The 25,809-nt window shown below is 38.8% G+C and overlaps 1 protein-coding gene and 1 pseudogene across 4 annotated transcripts in view; one reads left to right on the top strand and one right to left on the bottom strand.

Annotated features, from left to right (window-relative positions):
- DCBLD2 (discoidin, CUB and LCCL domain containing 2) overlaps positions 1–25,809 on the bottom strand; it is an 87,594-nt gene that overhangs the window by 24,573 nt on the left and 37,212 nt on the right. For all 4 annotated transcript variants that reach the window (XM_053663072.1, XM_037154971.2, XM_053663073.1 and 1 more), the window contains 5 exons: positions 14,502–14,639; positions 5,143–5,194; positions 2,289–2,361; positions 1,857–1,990; positions 209–249 (listed from right to left, as the gene is read on the bottom strand). In XM_053663072.1, coding sequence (XP_053519047.1) covers positions 209–249; positions 1,857–1,990; positions 2,289–2,361; positions 5,143–5,194; positions 14,502–14,639 — 438 coding nt within the window. The remainder of the gene's footprint in view (positions 1–208; positions 250–1,856; positions 1,991–2,288; positions 2,362–5,142; positions 5,195–14,501; positions 14,640–25,809) is intronic.
- Positions 7,586–8,803, top strand: LOC119056513 (E3 ubiquitin-protein ligase KCMF1-like; annotated as a pseudogene).

Genomic DNA, 25,809 nt, shown 5'->3' with positions numbered 1-25,809 from the left:
TTACGTGACCATTTTCCTATTAATATAAAACATCCAGCTTTTCTCATTCATTATATATTAAATGCCCTTCTTACCTCACAGTGTTATTGTAACAACTAAACTGAAAGTACAGGGAACAGCACTTGGCACAGTGCCTGACATGCAGTGTACAAGAAATATTAGCTACTGTACAAATTACAGTACGTTATAAAGTCCATGAAAAGCTTACCACTCGTCTTGAATGTAAAAAGACTTGTAGATAAGTGTCCCCTGAAAGAGAGAAAGTTTTTTTTTGGTGACGTATCACATAACCCATAATTTCCCCAAATTTGTCCCAGTAAAGCTTTTCTTGTTTTTATTTTGCTGTATAAACAACTAACACTATTCTCCAGTTATATATCGGATGACTGATAATGTTCCTAGTTAACAAAAAAAGTCTCATTCCTAAGCAGAACCTCTGAAGTCAGCATAAGTAACTCTCCACAAGTACCTAGTTCCTTGTCTCACACATGATTATGCAAATGTGTCCACGTAACCTTGACTATACACTCATTTCATATTTTTCATGAAATAAGCCGACTCCTAAACCTGTTCTGTGGCACTGCGTCTGGTGGAGGGTGCACTGCAGGGTGTAATTCTCGACGAACAGGCTCTGGAGTCCTGGGGTAGACAGCAGAAAGCTAACTACTCCTGAGTCTGCATGTGTTACAGGAGAACACGGGGGCGAGGCTAGTGACTAGGTCGCCAGGTGGTAGGTCAGAGGACTCTAAGGAGCTTGGAGGAGCGGAAATCACCAGTGTGTGCTCCTGTCGTCAACACATTTAAATCAGTATTACAAGTGGATGCAACTTGTCCTTGATTTTTAAATACGAAAAAGAGAATTCATGGAAAAGAATGTATGTCTAAAGGTAGAACAGGGGAAAAGAAGAAAGGATTAGCATAAATGCATCCAGAAGAAACCAAAAGAAGGAAAGGTAGCTGGCTGTATGGTATCGATGGGCAGAGAGCCCATGTACGGTTTGTTTTTTCACGGCCAGTGAGCTAAGAATGGCTTTTACATGGTTAAAGAGTTGTAAATGACATAAAAAAAGAGTGACAGAGCCATGCGGCCCATAAAGGCCTAAAATATTTGCTAGCTGGTCCTTCACAGAAAAGTGTGCTGACTCCTGCTTTCTGCTGCTGTGGCTGTGGACCACGCTCCAGTCTTCTGAATGAAAACTGGCCTAGGACCCCTGAAGAGATGCTCGTTTCAAACAGGCGTAGTCCAGTGTGCAGGACTGGGCATATCGAAGAGGCAAGATTTACAAGAACAAATCAGGAGTACGGTATTTCTATTTAATGTTTGAACTGCTCTTGCTTTTTATGCCTACTCTAAGTTTTGTAAAATAGTAGAATGTAGACCATGAAAATACATCCTGAAAATATGTTCTGGGGATGAGAAGGGGGATTCAAAATACTACCACAACCTCCGATTTATTTCAAATTGAGTTTATATTCAAAGTGTTACAATTATCCTCAATTCATCTTGGGTCACAGAGACTATAAGAAACAGAGTAGTTTACACCTTCTGATCTTTAATATGAAGTGAAGATTTGACAACATACTTCTAGACTCTTATTCCAGGCTTTCTCAATACTTAGAAAAGAAGAAACAAACCAATCACCTTTACAAATGACTACCATTCTGACAGAGAGTAAGCCACAGCAGCCTGACCTTGCCTGTACTTTTCAATATATTCAGGCAGGTACGCACAAAGAGGTAAGTGCTGAGCGCACAAATGGTGCTTCTTGAACACCACCAACTTGCACTGCTGAGGCCTCCTGAATCCCTATCCCACCCTGCTCGGCACGCTCACTGTAAACAGCGCACATACTCACACCACAGAGGTGACGTTGTTTGCCAGAGAACTTTCATAGTACGGGATGCCTTTGCTAATCACAACGCTGATTTGGCCACCCAAGGTGTTGGACACGACTCCTGCATGCACGCCAGCCATGCATAGCGGTGAGGACTTGAGGGAGGGAAAGAGAAAGATCAATTTTTAAATTTTCTTTTGATAATTCACAAATAAGACACTTCCTCAGAAATTAGTTTATCTGGGTGGTCTTCTCAATAAACATTGAACAGATTATTGATGCTGTAACACAGAACAAATTTTTAGAAGAATAAAACATGACCTATTACTACAAAGAAGTAATCCCTGGAAAAAACATCAAAGACATACAATGGGTACACATCTACCTATTCTGAAGTTTAAAAACATAACAAAGTCCTATCACAACTTGAACGTACGTCTGCATCCAACTTACATCTCTATATCCATGAGGGATCGTTCCAGATATCTCAGCAAAAGGGAGCAGACAACCAGCTGGGCAGTACTTACTGTGAAACAAAACACGAGTTAAAGGACACATACCGCTGAGTGTTGGGAAAGAAAGACCAAAGACATCACACGTTCAGTCTGCAGTTCAATGTAAGTGCCGTAATCATACACTCTGAGAACCACCGCTCCTGAAATGCCCCTTCAGACCTCCCTCCATCCCCCCAGACACGACTTCACCTACAAATTCACAAAAGTTGTCTCATACTTTACAGCTTTGGTTATTTTACTTCATGATGAATACAGACACATTCCTATTGTAAGATCCATCTACCATATTTAGTAGGTCCATGATATTCTATTTTGTGGACAAACCATAATTTATTTTGCCAACCCTCTATTGATCGAATTTATGTTGACCTAAAAGAATGTTTGGTGTTCATTCACTCACTCACCTACCCACTCAATACATTTACCAGAATACCTACCACGGTATAAGTGCTGGGCTGTGCCAGGAACTACATTTACAAAAGTTAGCCAGACACCCAAGGCCCCTGTCCTCGCTGAGTTTACATGCCAGTGGTGGGGGAAGACATTAAACTGATTTACAAATAATCAGATTATGATACCACTATGAAGAAAAGGGATTCTCTGAAATAACTGGCAGGAATCTAACTTAATAAAAGTAATACAAGTGTTCGGTAAACTCACTGTGGGTTAGGCAGCATCCTAAGTACTTTAAACCATGTGAGAACCCAACATGGTAGGTACTATTATTATCCTCATATTATAAATGAGGAAACCAAGGAAATGTGTGCCTAGGTCACATGGCTGGCGAGTGGCAGATGGGCTTGAGTCTGTGCTCATACACAGGCCTCTGCACGGCCTTAGTAGGGGATGGGGCTCTGAGGAAGTGAAGCTTCGGCAGAGAACTAATGGCAGCCACTGGAGCAAGTGGAAGGAAATGCAGCCCAGGTGAAAGGAACACCGTGCCCACGAGGCAGGACGGCCGGTGTGTGTCTGGAACTGGGAACCACTGGTGCAGGCAGACTGCAGTCAGCACAGGTTAGCTGGAGAGAAGGCTACAGTGGTGGACAGGAGCCAGGTCATGCAGAGGCCTTGTGGGCTGGTGAGGAGTCTGGAATATATTTCTGAATAAAAATAGAAAGGCAGTAAAGGATTTTGACTGTGTATATATATAATCTGATACATATTTTTTAAAAAGAGTATTGTGACTCCTGGGAAGAAAAGAGAATGTAAGGAACCATGGGTGAAAGCTGGGGCAGAATCAGGCAGACAGTGTGGTAGTCCAGGCGAGGGGATGTTAGCACCTTCTATCTGGGTGGTAACAGGGGAGCTAGAGAGTGGAGGGCCCCAGACACCTGCCCCTCTGCAGGGCTGTGTGCTGTCCACTGATGCCGGGGTTACCTCTGCAGACCAGGATGCCCTACCAGGGCTGAAAAACGCACCCACCCTGCAGAGACAAAACCATTTCTGAAGACAAAGTGAAGGTTCTCTGTGGAAGAGGTAGCAAGTTGCAAGGTAGTGGGATGACCTTAGAAGATGAGAATGATTTTTGCCAAGCAGAGAGAAAAGTAAAGTGACTCTAGGCAAAAGATCATAGAGCTCACAGCAGTGTGAGTAATCCAGAGATGTTTTAACATGAGTGCTTGAGATAAAGCTAGAAAAATAGCGTAAGAACCTGGGACAGGATCCTGAAAACCAAGCTAAGGAATCTGGATGACTTTTTGTCCTAATTAGGCACACCTGAAGATCTGTAAGCAGGGCAATGATGAGATAGGTATTTTAGGAAACAACCTAGCAGCAATGCGATAGCAGAATAAAGCCAGCAAAGGTCAGAAATGGAAAGGAAATCATGAGAAGTTGATTCTAGTCTAAGCAAGAGATAAGAGCACAAAGCAGGGAAATCATTGTAGCAATGCTATTTGGGTAAGAACACTGAAATTCCGTAATAGCCTAAACCACACTCTTCTTCTTTAAAAAAAGAAAAGATAAATAATTCTTCCAGCAGTTTTGCCAGATTTTGAAGAGCTACTAGTTTCACTTTTGTGAAGAAGATCCAACTGCTATAAGGAATGAAAAATTTAAACATAGCAACTCAGTGGCTTTAAATAGATTCTGGTTTATTGATTGAGTGAGGTCTTAGAATACCTTATTTAGGTTAGTAATTTATTTACAAAAAAATCATGTATTTGTTCCTACACGTTTAAACGTTAGTCATCTTCAAAATACTCTGCACTTGATCACCTATTGAGAAGTTTTTTTCCAGTGCGCAAAAAACTTTTTGAACTTGTCAATTTTGATGCTAGGTGCTTTTGCTGTTTTTTGTTTCACCTCTTCCACATTGGCAAAATGTTTCCCTTTGAGGATTTTTCTCATTTTGTGGAAACAACAAAAAAAAAGTCGGTCAGGGTGAAACCAGGTAAATTGGAGGGGGTAGGGCATGGGCATCACTCCATTTTTTATCAAAAACTGCTAAATATTTAGTACAGTGTGGATAGGTATGCTTGTAAAATCACCCATCATGCAATGGGCAAATCTGTTTGAAAGAGCCTTCAAAAAAAAATTCAATGAAGCCAAATGCAGCCTCTCACAATGCCACCTGGTACACAGATACAGATGGGTTCCTAGCACACTCACCTAGCGGGGGAAGCCTGTCCTGCAAGGGGCCTGCCCTCCAGACCATAATTCCTGTTCTTTTGGGGGGTTCCCCCTCCTATGTGTCACCATGTACATTAATCTTAAGGGTATTAAAGAATGAGTATGAAGTAAATGAAGAATACATTTAAGGGGGAAAAAAAAAAGCACAGACATGCTCATACCTGAACTCAGGTTCCAAAAAACTGGATGCAGTGTCTAAACAAGTAATTAGATCTAGAAAAACAAAAAATAAAAAACTGATTTAATAATACATAGGTTTAACCCTTGATGAAACTGTTTCCAAATCCCAAATAATATTGTTCTAAATTTTCAAAATCTCAACAGCTATCATAGTAGTACTAATAACATTTTACAAACTTTTGTTAATCAACATTTCTTTCTCATTTTAAATATCTCGGTTTCTGGGCTATGTCTCCCCAGTGCAGTTCACTACCATATTACCTCACAAGGTCACATATGTACAGGGTGGGGCAAAAGTAGATTTACAGTTGTGAGGACATGGAACTGAGTTTATTCTCATATCATTATTGTACTATTTTCCATAAAAAACCCTGTAAACCCACTTTTGCCCCACCCTGTATACAGAAGGCACACAGATATATATAATTTATAGGTTTTAAATGGCTTCTATCAAATATAGCTCCCTCCAAAAAGAAAAACTATTTTAGTTATTGTATGACCAGAAGAGAGCCTTTGGTGGTTTACACACCGGGAAAGCGATGCTAGAACAGAGGTGAGCTAATTCAAATAGCTGCAACTGAAAATCCAGTCCACAGCAGAAGCAGCGGCACCCGCATCTTCTGGGAACTTAACTAGAAATTCAAATCCTTGAACGCCATCCGCACTTATAGAATCTCTGGGAGTGGGGCCCAAAAATCTTTTAAAAAAAAAGTCCTCCAGGTAATTCTTAAACACTAACGTTGGAGAAGCAGTGCTCTAAATACAACAAAACTTTAAAATTTTAAATTTTCTATCTAGAGATCAACAAATCTGAGTAAAAAGCTAGTCTAATTAAGACCTAGTTCACAGGGTATGTACAAGGTGGCTTTGGTTCCAACATTTCCACGGCAGGAACTTCTGCTCCTAGGACACAGGGCAAGTTTTCAACATGTCCTACAAGGTCTCTAAGTGTCTGGTCCTGCCTCAGCCTCATCTTGTATCCATCTTGGCTTTTTGCCCCACTAGTCTTCTCTGGAACATGCTGTTCTCTTAGTCTCGGAGGCTTTCCAACTGCCCTTTAGATAAACTGACTCCTCTCTAAGGTCTCATCTTAACTGTCATTTCCTCACAGAAGCTGCCCCTGACCTTGGCAAACAAAACACCTTTAGCGCACAGCAGGTACTTAGGTTTGCTGTGTTTGTTTTAGTGAATGGATGACTATCACACTCTCACAGTAGCATGTGTTACATGTGAACAATTTTTTTTGCTAGTGAATCCTAGTTTTATTAACACATTTCTCTGAGTGACGCATCTCTGTTTCTTGAAAGCCAGGGAGGACACTAACAAGACTCCAACAATTAAGGTCCCAGAGAGGCCAAAATGGTTTGTTGATGCATTACAGAGTCCTGAGCAACATCATTTGACGAAGCCTGGTCTACACATAGACTGAGGCCATTCGTCCCCACCTCTGTGTCGCCAGCAGCAATCCTAGCACATGGCATTGCAGGAGGCTTTTAATCACCATTTATTAAATACATGGATGAGTAAGTATCTGATTGTTAGAAGGTTTGGCTAAGTCCAATCATGTACTGACCCAGTAGGGAGAAAAAACTGGAAGACCGTGCTAAGGCAATCACAAAGGTAACTGGCTTCACATGTAGACGCCTGGCCACACAACTTTGTTGAGGGCGACCAATACTCTGATGGGGATAGCGCCTCACACGTGTCCTCGTATACTGATGTCCTTGTAAATTCAGCAAATTAATGGCCACCACAGCAACAACAGGATAACTGATCATTCTATTCTACAATTCTGAAGAAATCATGTGTTTGTCATTCAACTAAAATGTTTCTTGAAAGAACTAGAGCATAAAACCTGTTATACCAATAGAAAAGTGGTATTTTGAGAGTGATTGTATGAGTTATTATCTATATAGCACCAGCATTTGGATGGTGATTAGGTTAAATATGGGTTTTTTAAGGAATTCAAGAGGATACATGATTGAATAGGGGTTCACTACTACTAGGTTTACTGACTGAGAAAAGCAGACAAACTGAATAGTTATTTCTGTGAATCTTTACCTTATATTAATAAAAATGAATTTTCCACTTTCCTTACCAAAAGCTCTCACCAAAAGAGTTTCCAACTTCTGAGATTAGAAATTGAACTTTTGATTCAGAAGTTCAAATCACTGGGTGGGGCTGGGCAGGTAATAAGGGCACTAAATAGCAATGGAAAAAAAGATTAAATTTAGGGAAAAAAGATTAATAGATTGGGATTAAAAGGTACCTGTGTGGTCCAGCAGGGTATTTAAACCACAAGGAGCCTGCCAGCTGGCCCCATTCCCTTAGGCCACATGCCAGATGCCGGGCAACTACGGATACACTTGATCAGAACAGGGCTTTACTGTGAAGTCCATGCAGTGCTCAAACTCCAGTCACAACATGCAACTGTGTGCAACTCACTTGTCCTTGCTCTCAAATTCTCTGGGGACTCAACTGGGAGGGGCAGTGCCACCACTGTCTAAACTAGGATGTCCCACCCAACATGAAGTTGTCAGCTGTGATGCATGTTTAAAAGGAAAGTTTCAAGGCCGCAGATCTAAGTGTTTAATCTGCTACAAGTTTTGTAAATCTTCCAGTGAAAGTGATACGACAGCAACAGCAATGCATGCAACTGACCCCCCAGTGCAGTGCAGATTAACAAGGGCAGATCTGACTTCTACTAGGGTGGGGAAGCTTTCACCTCAGAGGAGCCAGTCTCTTACTTGCCCCTATTGTGGAAAAATGGGCTGTCACAGACATCTCTTCAAGAACATGTTACATCTGAACATGCAGAAACATCAACGGAAGTGATATATCCAGTATGTCCAACATTACCAGGAGGTGATCCTAATCATGTCACAGATGACTGTGCAGCTCATCTTACACTTGAACCCAGGGTCCTGTGACTTGAGGGGTGTTTGACATACATTGAATGTTTCACCCTGGCTGGGGATTAGGAGGTCCTGCTGCTCACAGAGCAAACCTGTACTTTACCAGCAGTTCTACTGGAGGACTTTCTTGTCCTCACAGTTCATTCTCCAAGCAACAGGAAAACCATGAATCTTATGGCTGAGAGAAGCCATGAGTCTTATGGCTGAGCTTTATCTCAGTTATCAGGAGTGAGACACTCTATAGGAACACAGCTTAATTCTTCTGGCCTTTGCACTTCTCAGTTACAAAAACTGCAGGTGCAGCTAGAGCTACAATGGCAGCAACTGGAGACTGCAGGCAACACAAGTTGTCACACTAATGATGTCACCACTACAATCAATCACACAATCCACAGTAACAGCCAACACACTAATACAGAGAGCAGTCAGCAAACTATTCCGAACTCCCAATTTCTTTTAACAAGGTCGAACGATCCTAAAGTGTCTGAAACCAAGCGCCAGACCATGGAAAGCGAGTGCACAGACCACGGCCTGTTTGTGCACAAGCTCCTTCTGTCCACTTCAGTGCGTGAAGAGACCTCCTTCTCGGTTGAGGGTGAACAGGGGAGACGGCCCATTTTGGTGCTATAGGCTGTGTAGCTATTTTATGCTTTCAGAAGTTGCTTTAGAAAACCTATATTTAAAAGAGGGTAATAAAGAAAAGGAGCCTCCACCACCTCCTCTTTGATGACGTCCCAGTTCTCAGACAATGTCCTCTGTGCTGAATTTGCCCATCAAAGTGCACCTACCTTGGGTTTGTTTGGTGATTGTAATTTCAGGTCTGTCACTGTTGTTACATTTGCACATTCAAAAAGAAGAGAAAAATATGTATGATAATCATTTCCACTTAATTTTTACTTCTAGCAGGTAAAGGTAGGTAGCAGTGCAGGGTGACCTCTGCTTTCTGTACCTTGCCATGCAAAACGCTCTCCTAATACTCACATTCAAACTGAAGGGGAAAACTCAGATCCCTAAGGAAACTGCTGTGTGTATTATGAATATGAAGGAATGAAAACTGCTTGGATGATTTACCTTAACGAAATTCCATGGGAGCTCAACAGAGCTCCGTAGGAGAAAAATAGGAATTCAAAATGGACAGCTACTAGGGTAGCCAAGACAAGTAAAGACAGAGAAAGCAAGTCATGATTATAGACTCTGACTTCTACAACTCCAGAAAGGAAAAGAAAACATCAATTAATCCAGGAATTTTAAAAGCCTTAAAACATGTCTTTCTTGAAATCTCTCCCCAAGTAAACAACTGTCCAGAAAACCACTATCACTGTAAGGCTCGCAGCTACTAAGAACACGGTCGAGGGAAGGTAAATATTTTTTGTATGTGTTGAATGTTTGATTTAAATTATTTAAAAAAATGGCATAAATTGTATACTGTCCTGCACTTTAAGCGTATCACTAGTTTTCTGGTACTGTAGGACTGGTTAAAGTGGATCCGGCATAATGACTGAGCTGAGAAATAAGAGCTTTACTGATATTTATTGTTATAATCACTGGCCTCAGCACTTCACACATAAGTTCATCTTTTTTTAAAGTTGCTCAGGTCAGAAACCTTAGATATCTTTGACTCTCTTCTTCATGTCCATTAGCCTCTTCTAAGAACATATATGCACATACCTCAGAATCTGCCCGTTTTTGACACCTCCACTACCACCACACTAGTTCAAGTGTCCATAAACTCTTAATTGTGGAAAAAGGTTTCTTGCTGACCTTTGTTTCTGTCCTTCCTCCCCCTCGGTGTACTCTCAACCCAGTGGTCAGATGAGTAAGTCGATCCTGTCAACACCTAAAATCTACATACTAAAAAGTGAACATAGGACATGAAAAGACTGAGCGATTCTTTTGTAACCTATGTAGTACCTTGGACACCAATGAGTTCATCAGTAAGAGCATCGGTGAACGAATACGTCCACTGGGTCGCACACACATCCAGTCCCATCACAGCATTCCTAGTGTACTAGAAAAGTGAAACTCGTAGAAAATACTAAAGTCATTAAGGTGCTCTCAGGTTATTTGTCAGCTTGGAATAAACTCTATCCCTTAAGTTGAATTGCTTCTTTGGGTTAACACCGTTTTAACAAATTCTGTTTGTAAATGCTTTCTCTGCAAAATTGGTAACACTTTGCTCATCATCACTTTTTTTTTTACAAATGGACACCAAAATAGAGATATTTTTCTACATGTGTACTATATTATGCATACAAACACTATACACATTCATTTTTGTATAAACAAGGATAAATCTAAAGATATGTATGAAAACTGAGAATGCATTAAAAAATCTTACTATGTAGCTTAAAAGTTTTGAAATGTTTGCCAGCTACAATGTAACAAAAATTAGGAAGACAATGGAAAAACTAAAAATGGAAACCTAGCTAAGTGTAGTACTCAAAACAGAAAGGATTCTATAAAATTACTGTATAATTAAGGCAGCAAGCAATCTAAGGAATTCATGCTCTATTTTCAAAACCAAAAACATTCCATGAAGGAAAGAAGAGACACACACAACCAGTTACAGAAATCTGGACTCTATTAGAAGGAAATTTTCTGTTTTGCCCTATGGTTCCTTTATAAGTTGATATAAAATGGAAAATATTTGCAAAAATGTGATTAAAGAATGTGGCAATCAGAAAATTGTTACACTATTGGTGTTAACTCTAAAAATAATCTAACATATAGCAACAATAACACTGTCAAATGGAAATATTTCCCAGGCCCAGCTGTTCACAAGTCTTAAGCACACTGACCTCAGATTCTAAGGGGTCAGCAGGCAATGAATGAACAAGTGTTTATGAGTTCCAATTAAGAAGTAGGTTACCGTGTACACTGGATCATTTTACTTCACAGGAAATTTAAAACTATTTACGGTTTTTCCTCACAAAAACAAACTTTAGACTGACGACTACACACTCTGGATTGGTGAAATCTAAAGTAATGCTAAGTTATGATTTCATGTTCCACAAAGAAATACCAGACTATTACTTTTCAATTGTGCACAGATACACCACCCAACTTAGGGCATGTAACAGAACCTTGAAGGACTTGCAGCTTTCATGCAATTGCAGGTATGTCTTCTGAGCAACCTGTTGTAAAACTAAAATAACTTAAAAATCAGGCTGCTTCTTCTGCCTCTCAGTAAGACTGGGAGTAACTTAGGAGTTTCTCTCTCTAGAACTCTAAATAGTGGTTGTTAATATGATGTCCAGACTATCTTTAAGGTACACACGTATCTTCAATTTTCAGGTGAAAAACTCAATGTCAGAGTCTAGCTGTAATCTGATGGAATTACACTAACTCCAAGTGGAAATCCCAATCCTCTCATAACCACTAAAAGTACTGATTAGTATTTATGTGTCTCTGCTTGCTACCCAATGGGGAAATGGGAAAATGTTCCCTTCCACTGGCAGATACAATCTTTCAAAATGATGTTCACAGGTAAAAATTTAAAAAAATAATTAACTGCTAATAGAAAATACTAGAAACTACTGCTCAAAGATCATTAAAAATAACAGAAGAATACAACCATGGAAGCTACAAAAAAACACAAATCTGGTCAAGCTGCAACCCCTACATTTTCTACCAAGTCCTGAATAATGGGACCTGCGTGCCATGTAGTCACTGCACCCTGGCTGTGCCGGCTCCTTTTCTGGTTCCCCAAACTCCTTCCCACCACGAGACATTTGCACTTGCTGTTCTCTCCCCTAGAATGTTCTTAATTCCTTGTCTGTCTGGAACCTCTGAGTAATCCTTCGGTTCTCAACTTAAAAGTGACATCCTCAGGAGAACTTTACTCTTTATCCATTTTCGACTCCCCTCTGGCCCCTACCTGGTGAATGTATCCTTCACTGTACTTACTGGACTTAATAATACATTATACCACAACTACAATTAAGTAACCATGTGTTCAAGATCTTCTGTCCAGCTCTGTGCTGTAAAGCCCATGAAGGTATGATTGCATCTGTATTATTTACTGCTCTTTTCTCAATGCCAATCATAATGGAAATAAGTCATTAAAAGGAACAGAATTTTGCAATGGGCTCTTGCATAAAGTAATGAAAATCAGTCTATTTCTAACAAATCAGGACTCTATTACATTAACAAGTCTTTGTGAGAGTTTAACAAATGAAGACACTGTTGAAGCAAGACTTTTCACAACCTTCACTCTCAAAAACTCTAAACCTTCAACAACTAGGTTGCTAAGCCAGGGACCTGCAGCAATGTTCCCTGAAAATATTCATGGAATTCAGTGCAGCAGCTCCGTTTCCTGGATGGAAGTAAAGGGGAGCTCTCAACCAAAACCAACCAGCCTTCAAATGAATGAGTCATTATAATAAATTGTGACGAAAAGCCACCCAAGAAGCAGTAGTAAGAAATTTAACTCATCTTCTCTTGAATTTAGCCAATTCACTCAACTTCAATTAAAACAAATGCTTATTGGATAGAACAAGGATATTAAAAAAAAAACAAAAACCCAAACAACCCTCAGGAGAGAGCTGTGAAATGAGGATTTCCCAAGATGACTGTAAGATTTGAAAGTGTTATTATAAAAAACTTGCAGATTATGGTGGAAATTCTTTTAAAAGCTATGGAAGTGAGGATTTATGTAAAATAATATCATAGCTATTTGGAGTCAATTTGGCGTAAATGTACATAAGTTTATAACATACTGATTCTATTGTCTGAAATAACTGTCAATTCTTAAGAAACTTGATGCAGACACTTATGGATCAAAAAGTTCCACAATTTAAATATCAAATGTAACACCGCCCCTTTTTTTTAAAGAGAAAATACTTATTTGTTGAGTAAATACTTATCTGAAGGTTTTTGGAAAACCTTCATCTCGACAAATAATAAAGAGAGAAGGGGAAGAAATATGAAGCAAAATAATAATTTAACATGATATTAAGACCAAGAAACTTAATAAGAAGCAAACTAAATGTTTATTTTTCTATCCTCTCATGTATCGACCAGAGACTTTCGGGAAATAAAACTGAAAGGATGAAAATCTGTCATCATGTTCTTTCTTACCTTACTGTTTTGACGTTAGGGGATGGGGAAAATGAGTATGTGTCTGTGTGCACAGTGGTGAACGGGCGGGGGGTGACTAACATTTGTTTTGTGCCTGCTATGTTGTGTGCCTAGAGGCACTACACAGGTATTTAGATTTATTCCTCACAGCCAATCCATTTGCAGATGAGGTTCACAGAGCTCAGATGATTGGCTAGAGGTCCTCTGGCTTTACTTCCAGGGCTACCTAGTGCCCCTTCTACACCACTACATTCCCTTAGTCTTCCTGGTTCTGTCAAAGATATTAATTGTTCACTAACATAAATTTCTTCTCTTCCTATTACTGCATCCAATGAGTTTTCTTTCTCATGCTCCCTTAGGGATTAGCCTTCATACCTTGTTCCACAGCTTAGAAACTAAGGGAAGCAGCTCCTCCTCACAAAGAACAACTTTCTTCTCTATCACATTCTAAACAAATATTTTAATAAAATATGTAATATTTATTTCAAACCTACTACCGCTAAGAAGGAGCAGTTTGCATTGCCCTGGGTCATTCCCAATGCCTAGCATTTTCATACCTGGGAGGTTCTTGACAATTTTCTCACTTATACAATTAAAATATTTTTAAAATTTTAAGTGGTAAACATAGATAAACTATTGTTGAATACTAAAATAACTGTTGTGATATATCCTTGTACTAGAGACATTTCTTGACTTTCCTCAGCACAGCACCCTTAACGGCAGAGGGGAATGAACACACACACCAAACGGCCAAAACGCATGAGAGATTTCATTCAAGTCTAGTGCTTCATCTTCGAGATTCGGATCAACTGTGCATTCTATTCCACTTAATGACCTTGATTTTGGCCCGTCCTTCAGATTCTAAACATTACATTTTTGGAAAATATTTCATGTTTATTTTATAATGTCGCAGATGCCACCCAGTGTACTTCTAGTGGTATGAGACTATTCTTTGAGAAAAATGGTAGCATTGTCCTTAACACAGTACTATGGAATGGTAACATGTAGATAATGCAGCTTTAAATTGATGTACTACATTTCAATAATCAACAGGTTTTTAGAACTTATTAATTTTTGTGTTCCAATACTATAAAGAATAGAAAATCAGTATTTCCTCTACTAATGAGAAGAAAATATATGCTTTTATATATAAATGTTAACATATTTTTAATTACTAGACTCTAAAACTGATCTATTTTTATGTCAAATTTATGTACTTGTTTGTTATTAACTGTTCAGTCTTTCTACTCTATTCCAAATTTAGATAACAGGTACTGAAAGAAACATTTTGGTTTTGTTTTTATAGACTATAAAATGCTGGAGCTACAGTATCAAGTGAAAATTACCTTGTTTATCTGTAACTGAGTAAGAAGCCAAAAATCCTCGTCCAGAAACATGGATTCCACTCATGAACAGCACTGTAATTTCATTGCTTTTTGATTCAATTGAATGGTTCATCTGCAACCCCAGACCACAGTATTTACCTAAAAATTAAAGAAAAACAGATGTTTGTTGTGAGTCTCATGAAGTCAATGTCGAAAAGTATAAGAATAATATACTAAATGGCATCCTAAACAGCATAAAAGAACTAGAATGTTTAGTGTTTACAAATCCCATTACACTGGATGGGAAAAAAATGTTGTAGCTACTCTTCAAGAGATTCAAAAAACAAACAAACAAAAAACCACAGCAAGCACGAGGATCACTGACCTTTTGAAGATTCAGTTTCTTGTGAAATACAGTTTTATATTCTTTAAAATAACAATTAAAAAAAAATTAAAGCATCTCATGCAGGCAGGTGGTCCACAAATAAATTGATAGTCAACTAGTAACATTCTTAACATATTCCCCCCACCAGTGTACCTAGATTCCTGGCCTTGGGGCACCTCTCAAACCATCATCCTAAGACCAAAACCAAAGACATCATAGGAAAACTATAGACTGATGTTTCTCATGAAAATCAATGCAAAAATTCTTACTGAAATATTAGCAAATCAAACCCAACAATGTATAAAATGATTTATACACCACAATCAGGTATGATTCATCTCACATATGCAGGTTGGTTTAGCACCTGAAAATCAATTAATGCAATCCATCATATCAACAGGTAAAAAAAAAAGCAGGATCAAATCAATAGATGCACAAAAGGCATTTGACAAAACCAACACTCATTCATGATAAAAACTCTCAGTAAAGTAGGAATAAACGGGAACTTTCTCAGTGTGATAAAAATATTTACAAAAAAAATCTACAGCTAACATCATGTCTAACAGTGAGAAATTAGAGCTTTTCCCATAAGATCAGGAGCAAAGCAAGGCGTCTGCTCTCACCACTCTTTTAACATAATAATGGAAATACTAGCTAATATAGTAAAGTGAATTACACAGATTGGGAAGGTAGATACAAAACTGTCTACATTCACAGGTGACATGATTGTCTATGTAGACAATCCAAAGGAACTGACAAAAAAGCTCCTATAACTGATAAGTACTTACAGCAAGGTTGAAGAATATAAGGTTGGTATGCAAAAGTCAATTGCTCTTCTATATGAAAACAATGAACAAGTGAAATTTAAAATTTAAAACATAATTCACATTAGCATCCCCCCAAATGAAATAAAAAATCTCCTATATGAGGAGAATTACAAAATTCTCAAGAAAAAAAATCAAATACTAAATAAATGGAAAGATGTTCCATGTTCATGTACAGGGAGATTAAATATTATCAAGATGTCAATTCCTCCCAACTTGATTTGCAGATTCATGAAACCCAAGTCAAAACCTCAGGAAGATATTTTATATATATTGATTAAATTAAAGTTTATATTGAGAAACAAAACACTCAGAAGAGCCAACACAATACTGAAGAACAAAGTTGGAGGACTGACACTATCTTCAATACTATATAAAACTGCAGTAATCAACACAGTATATTGGTAAAGGAACTGACAGATCAATGGAACAGCACAGAGTTCAGAAACAGATCCACATAAATATAATTAAACTGAAAGCACAAGAGAGCAAATACAATGGAGCACATAGGTAGTCTTTCCAACAAATGGTCTGGGAACAATTAGACATCCAAATGCAAAAACAAAAAACCCTAGATATGGTCCTTATGCCCTTCACAAAAATTAACTAAAAAACTGGTAATACACTTAAAGGTAAAATGTAAAACTATAAAACTTCTAGAAGATAACACAGGAGAAAATCTGGATGATCTGGGTATGATTATGGCTTTTTAGATACAACACCAAAGGCACAACCCAGGAAGGAAACGATCAATAAGCTGGACTTCTGAGAAAAAAATATTTGCAAAAGACACATCTGATAAAGGCCACCTGATAAAGGACTCTAATCCAAACTCTACAACGAACTCTTAAAATTCCACAAACACCCAGTTTTTTTAAGCTGGTTTAAAAATAGTCCAAAGATCTTAACAGAGACTTCACCAAAGAAGACATACAGATGGCAAACAAACATATGAAAAGATGTTCTACCTCTTCCCCTTATGTCATCAGGGAAGCAAAAATTAAAAACAATGATCGAATATCAGAACAGCCAAAATCCAGAACACTCACAACACCAAATGCTGGCAAATGTGTGGATCATTAGAAACTCTGATTCATTGCTGGTGGGAAAGCAAAATGGTACAGACACTTTGGAAAACAGTTTAGGGATTTTTTTTAGAAAACTGAATAGTCTTACTGGACAATCGAACCATTGTGCTCCTGGGTATTTACCCAAAGGAGCTGAAAACTTATGTTCACACAAAAACCTGCATGCATTGTTTGTAACAGCTTTATTTATTATTGCCCAAAGTTGGAAGTGCCCAAGATGTCCTACAGTAGGTGGATGAATAAACTGTGGTATATCCGGACAATGAAGTATTACTCAGTGCTAAAAAGAAATGATCTATCAAGTCATGAAAAGATAAGAAGGAGCTTCACATGCATATAACTGAGTGAAAGAAGGCAATCTGAAAAGGCTACGGATTGTTTGATTTCTGGAAAGGTGAAACTATGAGGACAGGAAGAATAGGCAGAGCACAGAGGACTTTTAGGACAGTGAAAAATTCTCCATATGATACTACAATGAGGGGTACATGTCATTCTACATTTGTTCAAATCCACAAAATGTGCAACACCAAAAAAATTAGCCATAGAAATGCAAATCAAACCCATAATGAGGTATTACTTCATACCCACTAGGATAGCCAGAATCAAAAAGACAGATAACAAGTGCTGGCAAGGAGGTTGAAAAATTAGAACCCTCATACCTTGCTCATGGCATTGTAAAATGGTGCAGTTGCTTTCGAGAACAGTCTGGCAGTTCTTCAAAAAGTTAAAGAGCTACCATACAACCCAGCAATTCTACCCCTAGGCATATACTCAAGACAAGCGTAAACATATGTCCACACACAGTTGTACATCATATTTCACTGCAGCATTATTCATAATCACTAAAATATACAAACAACCTAGGCAGCATTCTGCAGTTCCCAGGGTAAACTGACATGGAGAGGTGGTGATGAATGTTAAAGAATGATGCCATCTTTTAGAAACAGGAGGGCCATGACCTATCTCTCCAGGTGACTATCTCCAGTTACTATCTCTAGCAACTGAAAGCTATTCCTGGCCAACAAATAGCAGGAAAATGGGGACCCCAGTTTTATAACTACAAGGAAATGAATTCTGCCAACTACCAATGAGCTTGGAAGAGAACCTTTATCCTCAGCTGGTATTCTGATTTCAGCCAGGCAAGACCTTGAGCAGTCATACCATGCCCAGATTTCTGAATTTCAGAAACTCAAAGATACTAAATTGTGTTGTTTCAAGCTGCTAAATCTGTGATAATGATTTGGTTATGAAACAACCAAAAACTAATACAACCAGAAATTTTCTTTGGTGTATGGTAAGAATACACTGCTTTTGCACGATCAAATCTGAAAGAAGTATAGGACACAAGCTGGAATCTATGGCTCAGAATATAAATTAGGAGGCAGATGTATTTTACTTGGCCTCTTGGCTAGCGGTTTTGGGCCATGCACCATTTCAAAAATGCTTGAATTAGTTGCCAAATTTTTTTAGTGTGGAAACTTCATATCAATTCTGAATTTCTGACTTCTCTTAGAAAATTGCACACACACAAAAATGAAACAAAACCTGGGCCAGTTTTCTAAATCGTTGTAGTTAAGTAGTAGCTGTCCTCTTTGAAAGAAAAAGTCATGCTCCGTTTGCCACAGTCCCCAAGTACTCCCTAATGCCTCTAATCCTTAAGCTTAGTTATGATTTTTTTCATTATGGCAATGCTATTATTACATCTAGTTCCTTTCAGTCATTTATTTTACCTGTCTCGCCCCTATTGGTAATGAGTGTGTATCCACTTGCATAGAGGTTAGAGATCTTAAGGTCATCATGCTTCTTCACCGTGTCCATATCAAAAGTACTTTTGATGATAAAAAGCAACATTAAATTCTGAAAGATGTTAAATGGAAATATTCTGTATTCTGCCTCTTTCCTATGTCCATATCAAAAGTACTTTTAGTAGATGATGAAGAACATATTAAATTCTGGAAGATGTTAAATAGAAAGATGAGATGCATCTAATTTCAAAGAGACTACCATGTGGAGCTAATACTGTAATGAAACATGAAACATGCTTTATGTTCTTAATGAAATGGAAGACCATTTAAACTACTGCCAGGCATGCCATGGAACAGAGCTCCTCTTAGGAACTTGCAAGTGAGAAAGATAAAATGGAGAGTGGGAAGCTATTTGCTAGAGCAAAAGCACATCAACGCTGTCTACCTCCAACAGATGGAAATGCAGCTTGCTTGGAGAATGTCAGTTAATTTACAGATTTAGGGACAGTTTTTGTTGCCTAAATACAAAAGCACCTTTAACCTCAAAAACAAAATGTGGAATTCTCAAAGGAAGTCATTTATTGGTTATATATTATCAAGCCCCTGACTATCCGGTCACTGAGCTAGGTGTATGCTGGGGGTTCAGCGATGAAACCTGACAGTTACAGTGTTGCTTGTAGAAAGCTCTGTGTGGTGGGACAGGGCACGCAGCTGAAGTCTCTGTAGTACAGAAGAGGCCACTATAATAGTAAGAAGATGTTTAGAGAAAATGCTGCCATTAAATAACATCTATCAGTACAATTTCCTTAAAAAGCTGGGCTTCAGGGATCACTGCCTTGTGCTTGGTGGGCAACAACGAGATACAGTTGAAAAATTTAGCCCCCTGACCAGAGGTAATTTCATCTTCTCTTTTTGAATGACTAAGATATCTTTGCATAATGATTTCTCTTATACTGTGACCGACAATAAGTTGCTGTTTTTGACTGTATTTAGCATTAGCTTTAGTGCTTCAATAAAGACTACCCTGCAGAGAATAATAAGAGGCTGCAAATTTGGACCATTAGACTATTTGCTTACATATTTAAAAAGACAAGTAACGATCACATATTTCCTGTGTTTAAAAGGAATGTAGAGTTCTGGCCAAGATGGAGGCATGGGTAGATATGCTATGCTTCCTCACACAACTAAAAGAAGGATAACAACAAATTTAAAAACAAAAGCAACCAGAACTGCCAGAAAATCAAACTGTGTGGAAGTCACAGCCAACAAGTTAAAGAAGAAACACTGATCCAGTCTGCGATACCAGTGTGGAAAGGGCATCACAAGGCAGGGGCTGGCAGATGGGGGTGGGTGAGATGGTGGCTGGTGGACCAGGATAATCCATATTTACCTGTAGATAAACCAGGAGGAACAACCAGGGAGCAAGACAGACTCTGCGATCAGTGTTCCTGAACTGGAAACTAAAACCTCAAAACCACTGGCTGTAAAAACCTGTGGGGGTTGCAGTGGCAGTGGGAGAAATGCCCAGTCTCACAAGAGAGTCCATTGGAGAGGTCCATGGGGTCCTAGAATGTACATAAACCCACCCACCTGGGAATCAGCACTTGAAAGAGCACAATCTACTTGTGGGAAGGGAAGGAAGGGACGGAAAGTAAGGCAAAAGCTAAGCAAGTGGCACTGTTCTCTCCCAGACCCCTCCCCTATAGACAGCGCCACAACACAGCAAAGTGGGTCATTCTGCTCTGGTGAAGGCCTAAGGCTCCACCCCTTACAACATAACAAGTACGCAGAGACAAAGATATACGGCCCAAATGAAAGAACAGATCAAAACTCTAGAAAAAGAACTAAGTGACAAGGAAACAGACTACCTATCAGATTCAGAGTTCAAAACACTGGTAATCAGGATGCTCAAAGAAAGACTGAGTATGGTAAAAAAATAAAGAAATGAAGGCTATACAAAGTGAAATAAAGGAAAATGTACGGGAACCAACAGTGAAGAGAAAGGAACCAGGACTCAAAACAATGATTTGGAACAAGGGGAAGAAACATCCAATCAGGACAGAATGAAAAAACAAGAATTCAAAATAATGGCTGAGGAAACTTTGGGGCACCTTTAAACATTCCAAAATCTGAATCATAAGAGTGCACGAAGGAAAAGAGGAAGAGCAAGAAATGGAAAACCTACTTAAACAAATAATGAAGGAAAACTTCCCCAATCTGGACCTGACATCCAAGTCCAAGATACTCAGAGTCCCAAGGAAGTTAGATCCAAGAAGAAACACACCAAGACACATCATAATTACAGTAGCCAAGATTACAGAGACAAGATTACATTAGCCAAGATAAGGAGATAATCTTAAAAGCAGCAAGAGAAAAAGAAAGTTAACTACAAAGGAATTCCCTTAAGACTGTCAGCTGATTTCTTAAAAGCAACCTTACAGGTAAGAAGGGACTGAAAAGTATTCCAAATCATGAAAGGCAAGGGCTTATATCCAAGATTATTCTATCCAGCAAAACTATCATTTAGAATGAAAGGTAAGATAAAGTGCTTCCCAGATAAGGTCAAGTTAAAGGAGTTTATCATCACCAAGCCCTTATCATATGAAATCTTAAAGGGACTTACTGAAGAAAAAGAAGATCAAAACTATGAATAGTAAAATGACAACTATCAACAACTGAACCTAAAAAGTAAAGACAAAAACAAAACCAAACTAAGCAAACAACTAGAATAGGAACAGAATCACAGAAATGGAGATCACATAGAGGGTTATCAGAGGGGAGGGGGAGGGGAAAATGGAAGAAAATAAGAAGCATAACTGCATAACTAACTGGTAGGTAGAAAATAGGGTGAGGTTAAGAATAGTACAGGAAGTAGAGAAGCCAAATAACTTATATGTATGACTCATGGACATGAACTTGGGGGAGTGGGTGTAGGGCAGAGGGGAATAAAGGGGAGAAAGTAAGGGGACAATTGTAATAGCATAATCAATAAAACATACTTTAAAAAAAAGAAAAAAACTTAAAAAGATGGTGACCCAAAGCCCTGGCTCCTATTAAGTTGACAACTTTTTTCAGGATAGCTGGCAGTCTCTCATGCCAACTATAAGACTGTAAAAATAATGAGTCATAACAATGTGTAGTCTTCATCAAAACCAGATATGGTGCCAAGCATCACAGGTGAGACATACACAACCCGCCAAGAAATGTCTTTCAAAGCTTTTCTAGAAAAACAAACTTTTCATCACTTAGGAGATGTTAAAAGGCTTTTCATATTCCCTATAAGCTTAAAAGCTTATAAACAGGAATTCGAGATGGAGTCAGCATCACATAGCAGATTAAGTTTCGCCCATTTGAATATTGATGAGAAATGGGACAGATGTCAATCTGTCACTGACCGGTCTCTTAGCATTAGAAGAAACATTTTGAAGTGATGACATCATTTATAAAGACAAAGTTTCAATATTTCTTCTCTGTTCCAGTCCACAAACCAGCTTAACTATTCCGGGGCACAGAGATTCACTAACATCTTTTGAATTGTATATGGCAATGCAAAAAATGACCTCATAGGATGCTTCTGCATTAGGGTCAAATTCAAGGTAAGTTTAAGTTCTTATTAAGTCTTCTCATGAAAAACATTCACAGTAATCACTGTGTTTTCATGACGAGTAGATATGAGATCCTTTATCCTCTTAACTTCATGTTTTCATAGGTTAGGACTGTATCTCACATGAACCTCTGTGGATCATATCGAATGTGCAAGATATCTATAATGATTAAGATGAGATATTACTTCTTTAATTTCTGACCATGGGGAACTACTCTAAATGTAAAATGTTAATGATGATAATATTGCGAACCACCTCACTTCTTTCAAATGAAACAATACTGAACACTATGACATAATCATTTTTCACAAAGTTTAAAAAAAGAGAAGCTAGAGAACAGAAAATATTTTGTTTTTATTAGGCTCATAGATCCCTGAAGTGTATCAATGGAATTCATGGAGTCTAAGAGTAACTTATGTGGCACAGTTAATGAAAGACTCTTTTGGGGGAGACAAAGATGACCAAAATAATCCTGTAGACAACTAGAAAACATTTAAAAAATACATTGATAGATGAGAATAATGACTTCATGAAAGGAACTTAAGAATGCAGAAATCCTGACCAGGCAATTTTGGAAAGGAAACACTTTAGTGAAAGAAGTATACATATTTTGGAAACTGCATGGTAAAGGGGTTAAAAAAGCAAGAAGGGGAAATGGTACCCTGCCAAACACACACACAAGTTTCTAATAATTAAGATGTCCAAATATATACATATATAAGATTATGTATATAATATTAAAACTATTATCCAAGCAAATGTTCTCCAATAAAAGACCCGAATCTGCATACTGAAAGCGCTCACTGGAAACCAACGAAAACTAGCCCACAATGATCAACTTCAGCATATCTGCCTGTAAAACTGTCAGACTTAATTAAAGGTAAACTGTGAAGTCTCACAGCCTCTATGTAAAGATCAAATACCTTTAAGGGGAACAGAAGTGAACTGGTATCAACTTCTCAAAGATAAATGTAAAAGCAAGACAATAATGAAAGTATTTTTCAGAACATCAAAGGAAGATGTGAATCATAGATATATGTAAATCAAGCTGACTGTCAAAATCATAAAAAACTTAAAAATAAACAACTTTAAACTTGCAAGAGACTTTGCACTCATAAGACATTCTTAAGGAATCAATCTATTCAAAAATGAACTTCATCCATTCAAGACTACCTGGGAGAACTTGAGCAGCAAGAAAACAGAGAGCATTTAATGTTTCCCTGTGGATTTAGAAAAGTTAGAGATGGCTTAAAGGTGGTGGAAGAGTACGTGGAAGTTACACTAACATCCTCCCAGGACAAACTGGAATTAACACTAAATTATAGAAGAATCATCCTGAATAGCTGGAGAGAAGCCGTATAACCATGGACAGACAGAAGAAACCACTTTACCACAGAGTGAGGTAGGGAGTGGGGAGGAGGCACAAGAGGCCTGGCTGGGCTCCCACTGGAGCAGCTGAAGTTCCAGAGGGATATTCCAGTGGCAAAGGGGGTTCCCCCTGAGAAGTGTGGGGTCTAAACCCCAAGCTAGGCTCCCTAGCCCACAACACCAGAACCAGGAAAGGAATGCAAATAACATTCAGCTGTGAAAAAGTGGCAGGCTTTCTGTCCACCAGGAAGAAACAGCTGGAGAAGCTGAGAGCCTCTTAAAGGGCCAATGCAGAAAACTTCTGTTTGCATCCATTGCCAAGGGAAAGCAGAGTGGACTAGAGATGCTTGAGGAGAGTCTGAGGCTTTTAGCTCTGGGGAGAGAGCTGAAGGGTGCTGAGTCATTCTCCATACTGCAGAAGCCATCCTTCTCAGGCACTGCACTCTTCTCTGAATGGCATCAGGGAAGCAATAGCCCTACCCACAAAAAATACTCCACCCCACCCTATGGTGCTTAAGCCTGACTGCTAAGGAATATAGCTGGAAGACATTCACTGATTAACCCTACAGAAAGCCTGCAGGTGGAGTCTGATTTCGGGGAGCTCAGACTTAGCTGACCCTCCCACAGGCCCAGTGCTGAAACAAGCCAGCCTTGGTGCACAGCACGGTTCTTTCTGCACACGAACAGGCCCAGCAAAGGGAGCCACATGCTGTGGATCGCTGACAGATCTAAACAGGTTGCCCAGGGCCAGGCGCAGTCAGGGTTTGACCTACACACACACCAAGGTCTGGTAGATCTATCTAATCCAGAGAAACAAACACAAAGAGAGGTGAAAATGGAAAGACAAATAAATAAACCTCAAATGAAAGAACAAGAGAATTCCCCACACCTTAAAAAAAGGCATATAAACCATAAAAAAGGACCAGTCAGTAAAAAAAGAATTCAATGTCTGAAATAAGTAATACACTGGCAAGAATAAACAGTAGCTTAGATGAAGCGGAGAACTGAATCAGTGATTTAGAAGACAAGGCAGAAAGAAATACCCAAACAGAGCAGCAAAAGAAAAAATAATTTTTTAAAAATGAGGAGAGGTTAAGAAACTTTGGGACAACATGAAGCATAACAATATCCACATCACTGGAATACTAGAAGGAAAAGAGAGAGCAAGGGATTGAGAACCTATTTAGAAATAATGACTAAAACTTCTCTAATTTGGTGAAGGAAAAAGACACAAAAGTCTTGGAAGCTCAGAGAGTCCCAAACAAGGTGGACCCAAAGAAGCCCACTCCAAGACACAACATTATTAAATTGGCAAGGCCTCAAGATAAGGAGAGAATCCTAAAAGCCCCAAAAGAAAAGCAGGTAGTTACATACAAGGAAACTCCAACTAGATTGCAATCTGATTTCTCATAAGAAACATTTCAGGCCAGAAGAAAGTAGCATTAAATAATTAAGGTGATGAAAATCCAGGACCTATACCCAAGGCTACTTTACCCAGCAGGACTATTGTTTAAAATTGAAGGAGAAATAAGGAGCTTCCTAGACAAGAAAAAACTAAAGGAGTTTATTAACACCAAACCAATATGGCAACAAATGTTAAAGCCTTACCTAAAGAAGAAGAAAAGAAGAATGAGGAGGAAGAAGAAGGAGGAGGAAGGGGAGGGAGAAACCAGAGGAAAAGAGTCTAACAAAAAACTGGTACTTAATATATATCTGTCAATAATCACCTTGGATGTAAATGCCTTAAATGCTCCAACCAACACATAGGGTAGCTGAATGGATAAGAAAACAAGACCCATATATATGCTGCCTCAAAGAGACCCACCACAGATTAAAAGCTACACACAGACTAAAAGTAAAGGGATGGTAAAAGATATTTCATGGAAATGGAAAAGAAAAAAAAAAGCTGGGGTAGCAATACTTATACCCAACAAAACAGATATTAAAACCAAGGCTACAGTAGAGACAAAGGAGGACACTACATAATAATAAAGGGAACAATCCAACAAGAGGATATAACCATAGTAAAAAAGCACACACCCAATATACGAGCTCCTGAACATGTAAAGAAACTCTTGATGGACATAAAGGGAGAGATGGACAGAAACAAAGACACAGCAGGAGACTTTAACACCCCACTGACTTCAATGGATATGTCCTCCAGACAGAAAAACAACAAGGAGCAGGAAGGCGCAAGATGGTGGAGGAGTGAATGGAAGTCACACTAACCTCCTCCCAGTACCAACCAGGAATTACAACTAAATTATGGAGAAATCACCCAGAACAAACAACTGAACAACAGTGAGAGAGAAGC

The sequence above is a fragment of the Artibeus jamaicensis genome, unplaced genomic scaffold (genome assembly GCF_021234435.1).
Source record: "Artibeus jamaicensis isolate MK-2021 breed Jamaican fruit bat unplaced genomic scaffold, CSHL_Jam_final contig_3126, whole genome shotgun sequence".
In the NCBI taxonomy this organism is placed as follows: Eukaryota; Metazoa; Chordata; class Mammalia; order Chiroptera; family Phyllostomidae; genus Artibeus; species Artibeus jamaicensis.
The sequence above is the reverse complement of the archived record's forward strand: the minus strand, read 5'-3'. Positions and strand labels throughout refer to the sequence as shown.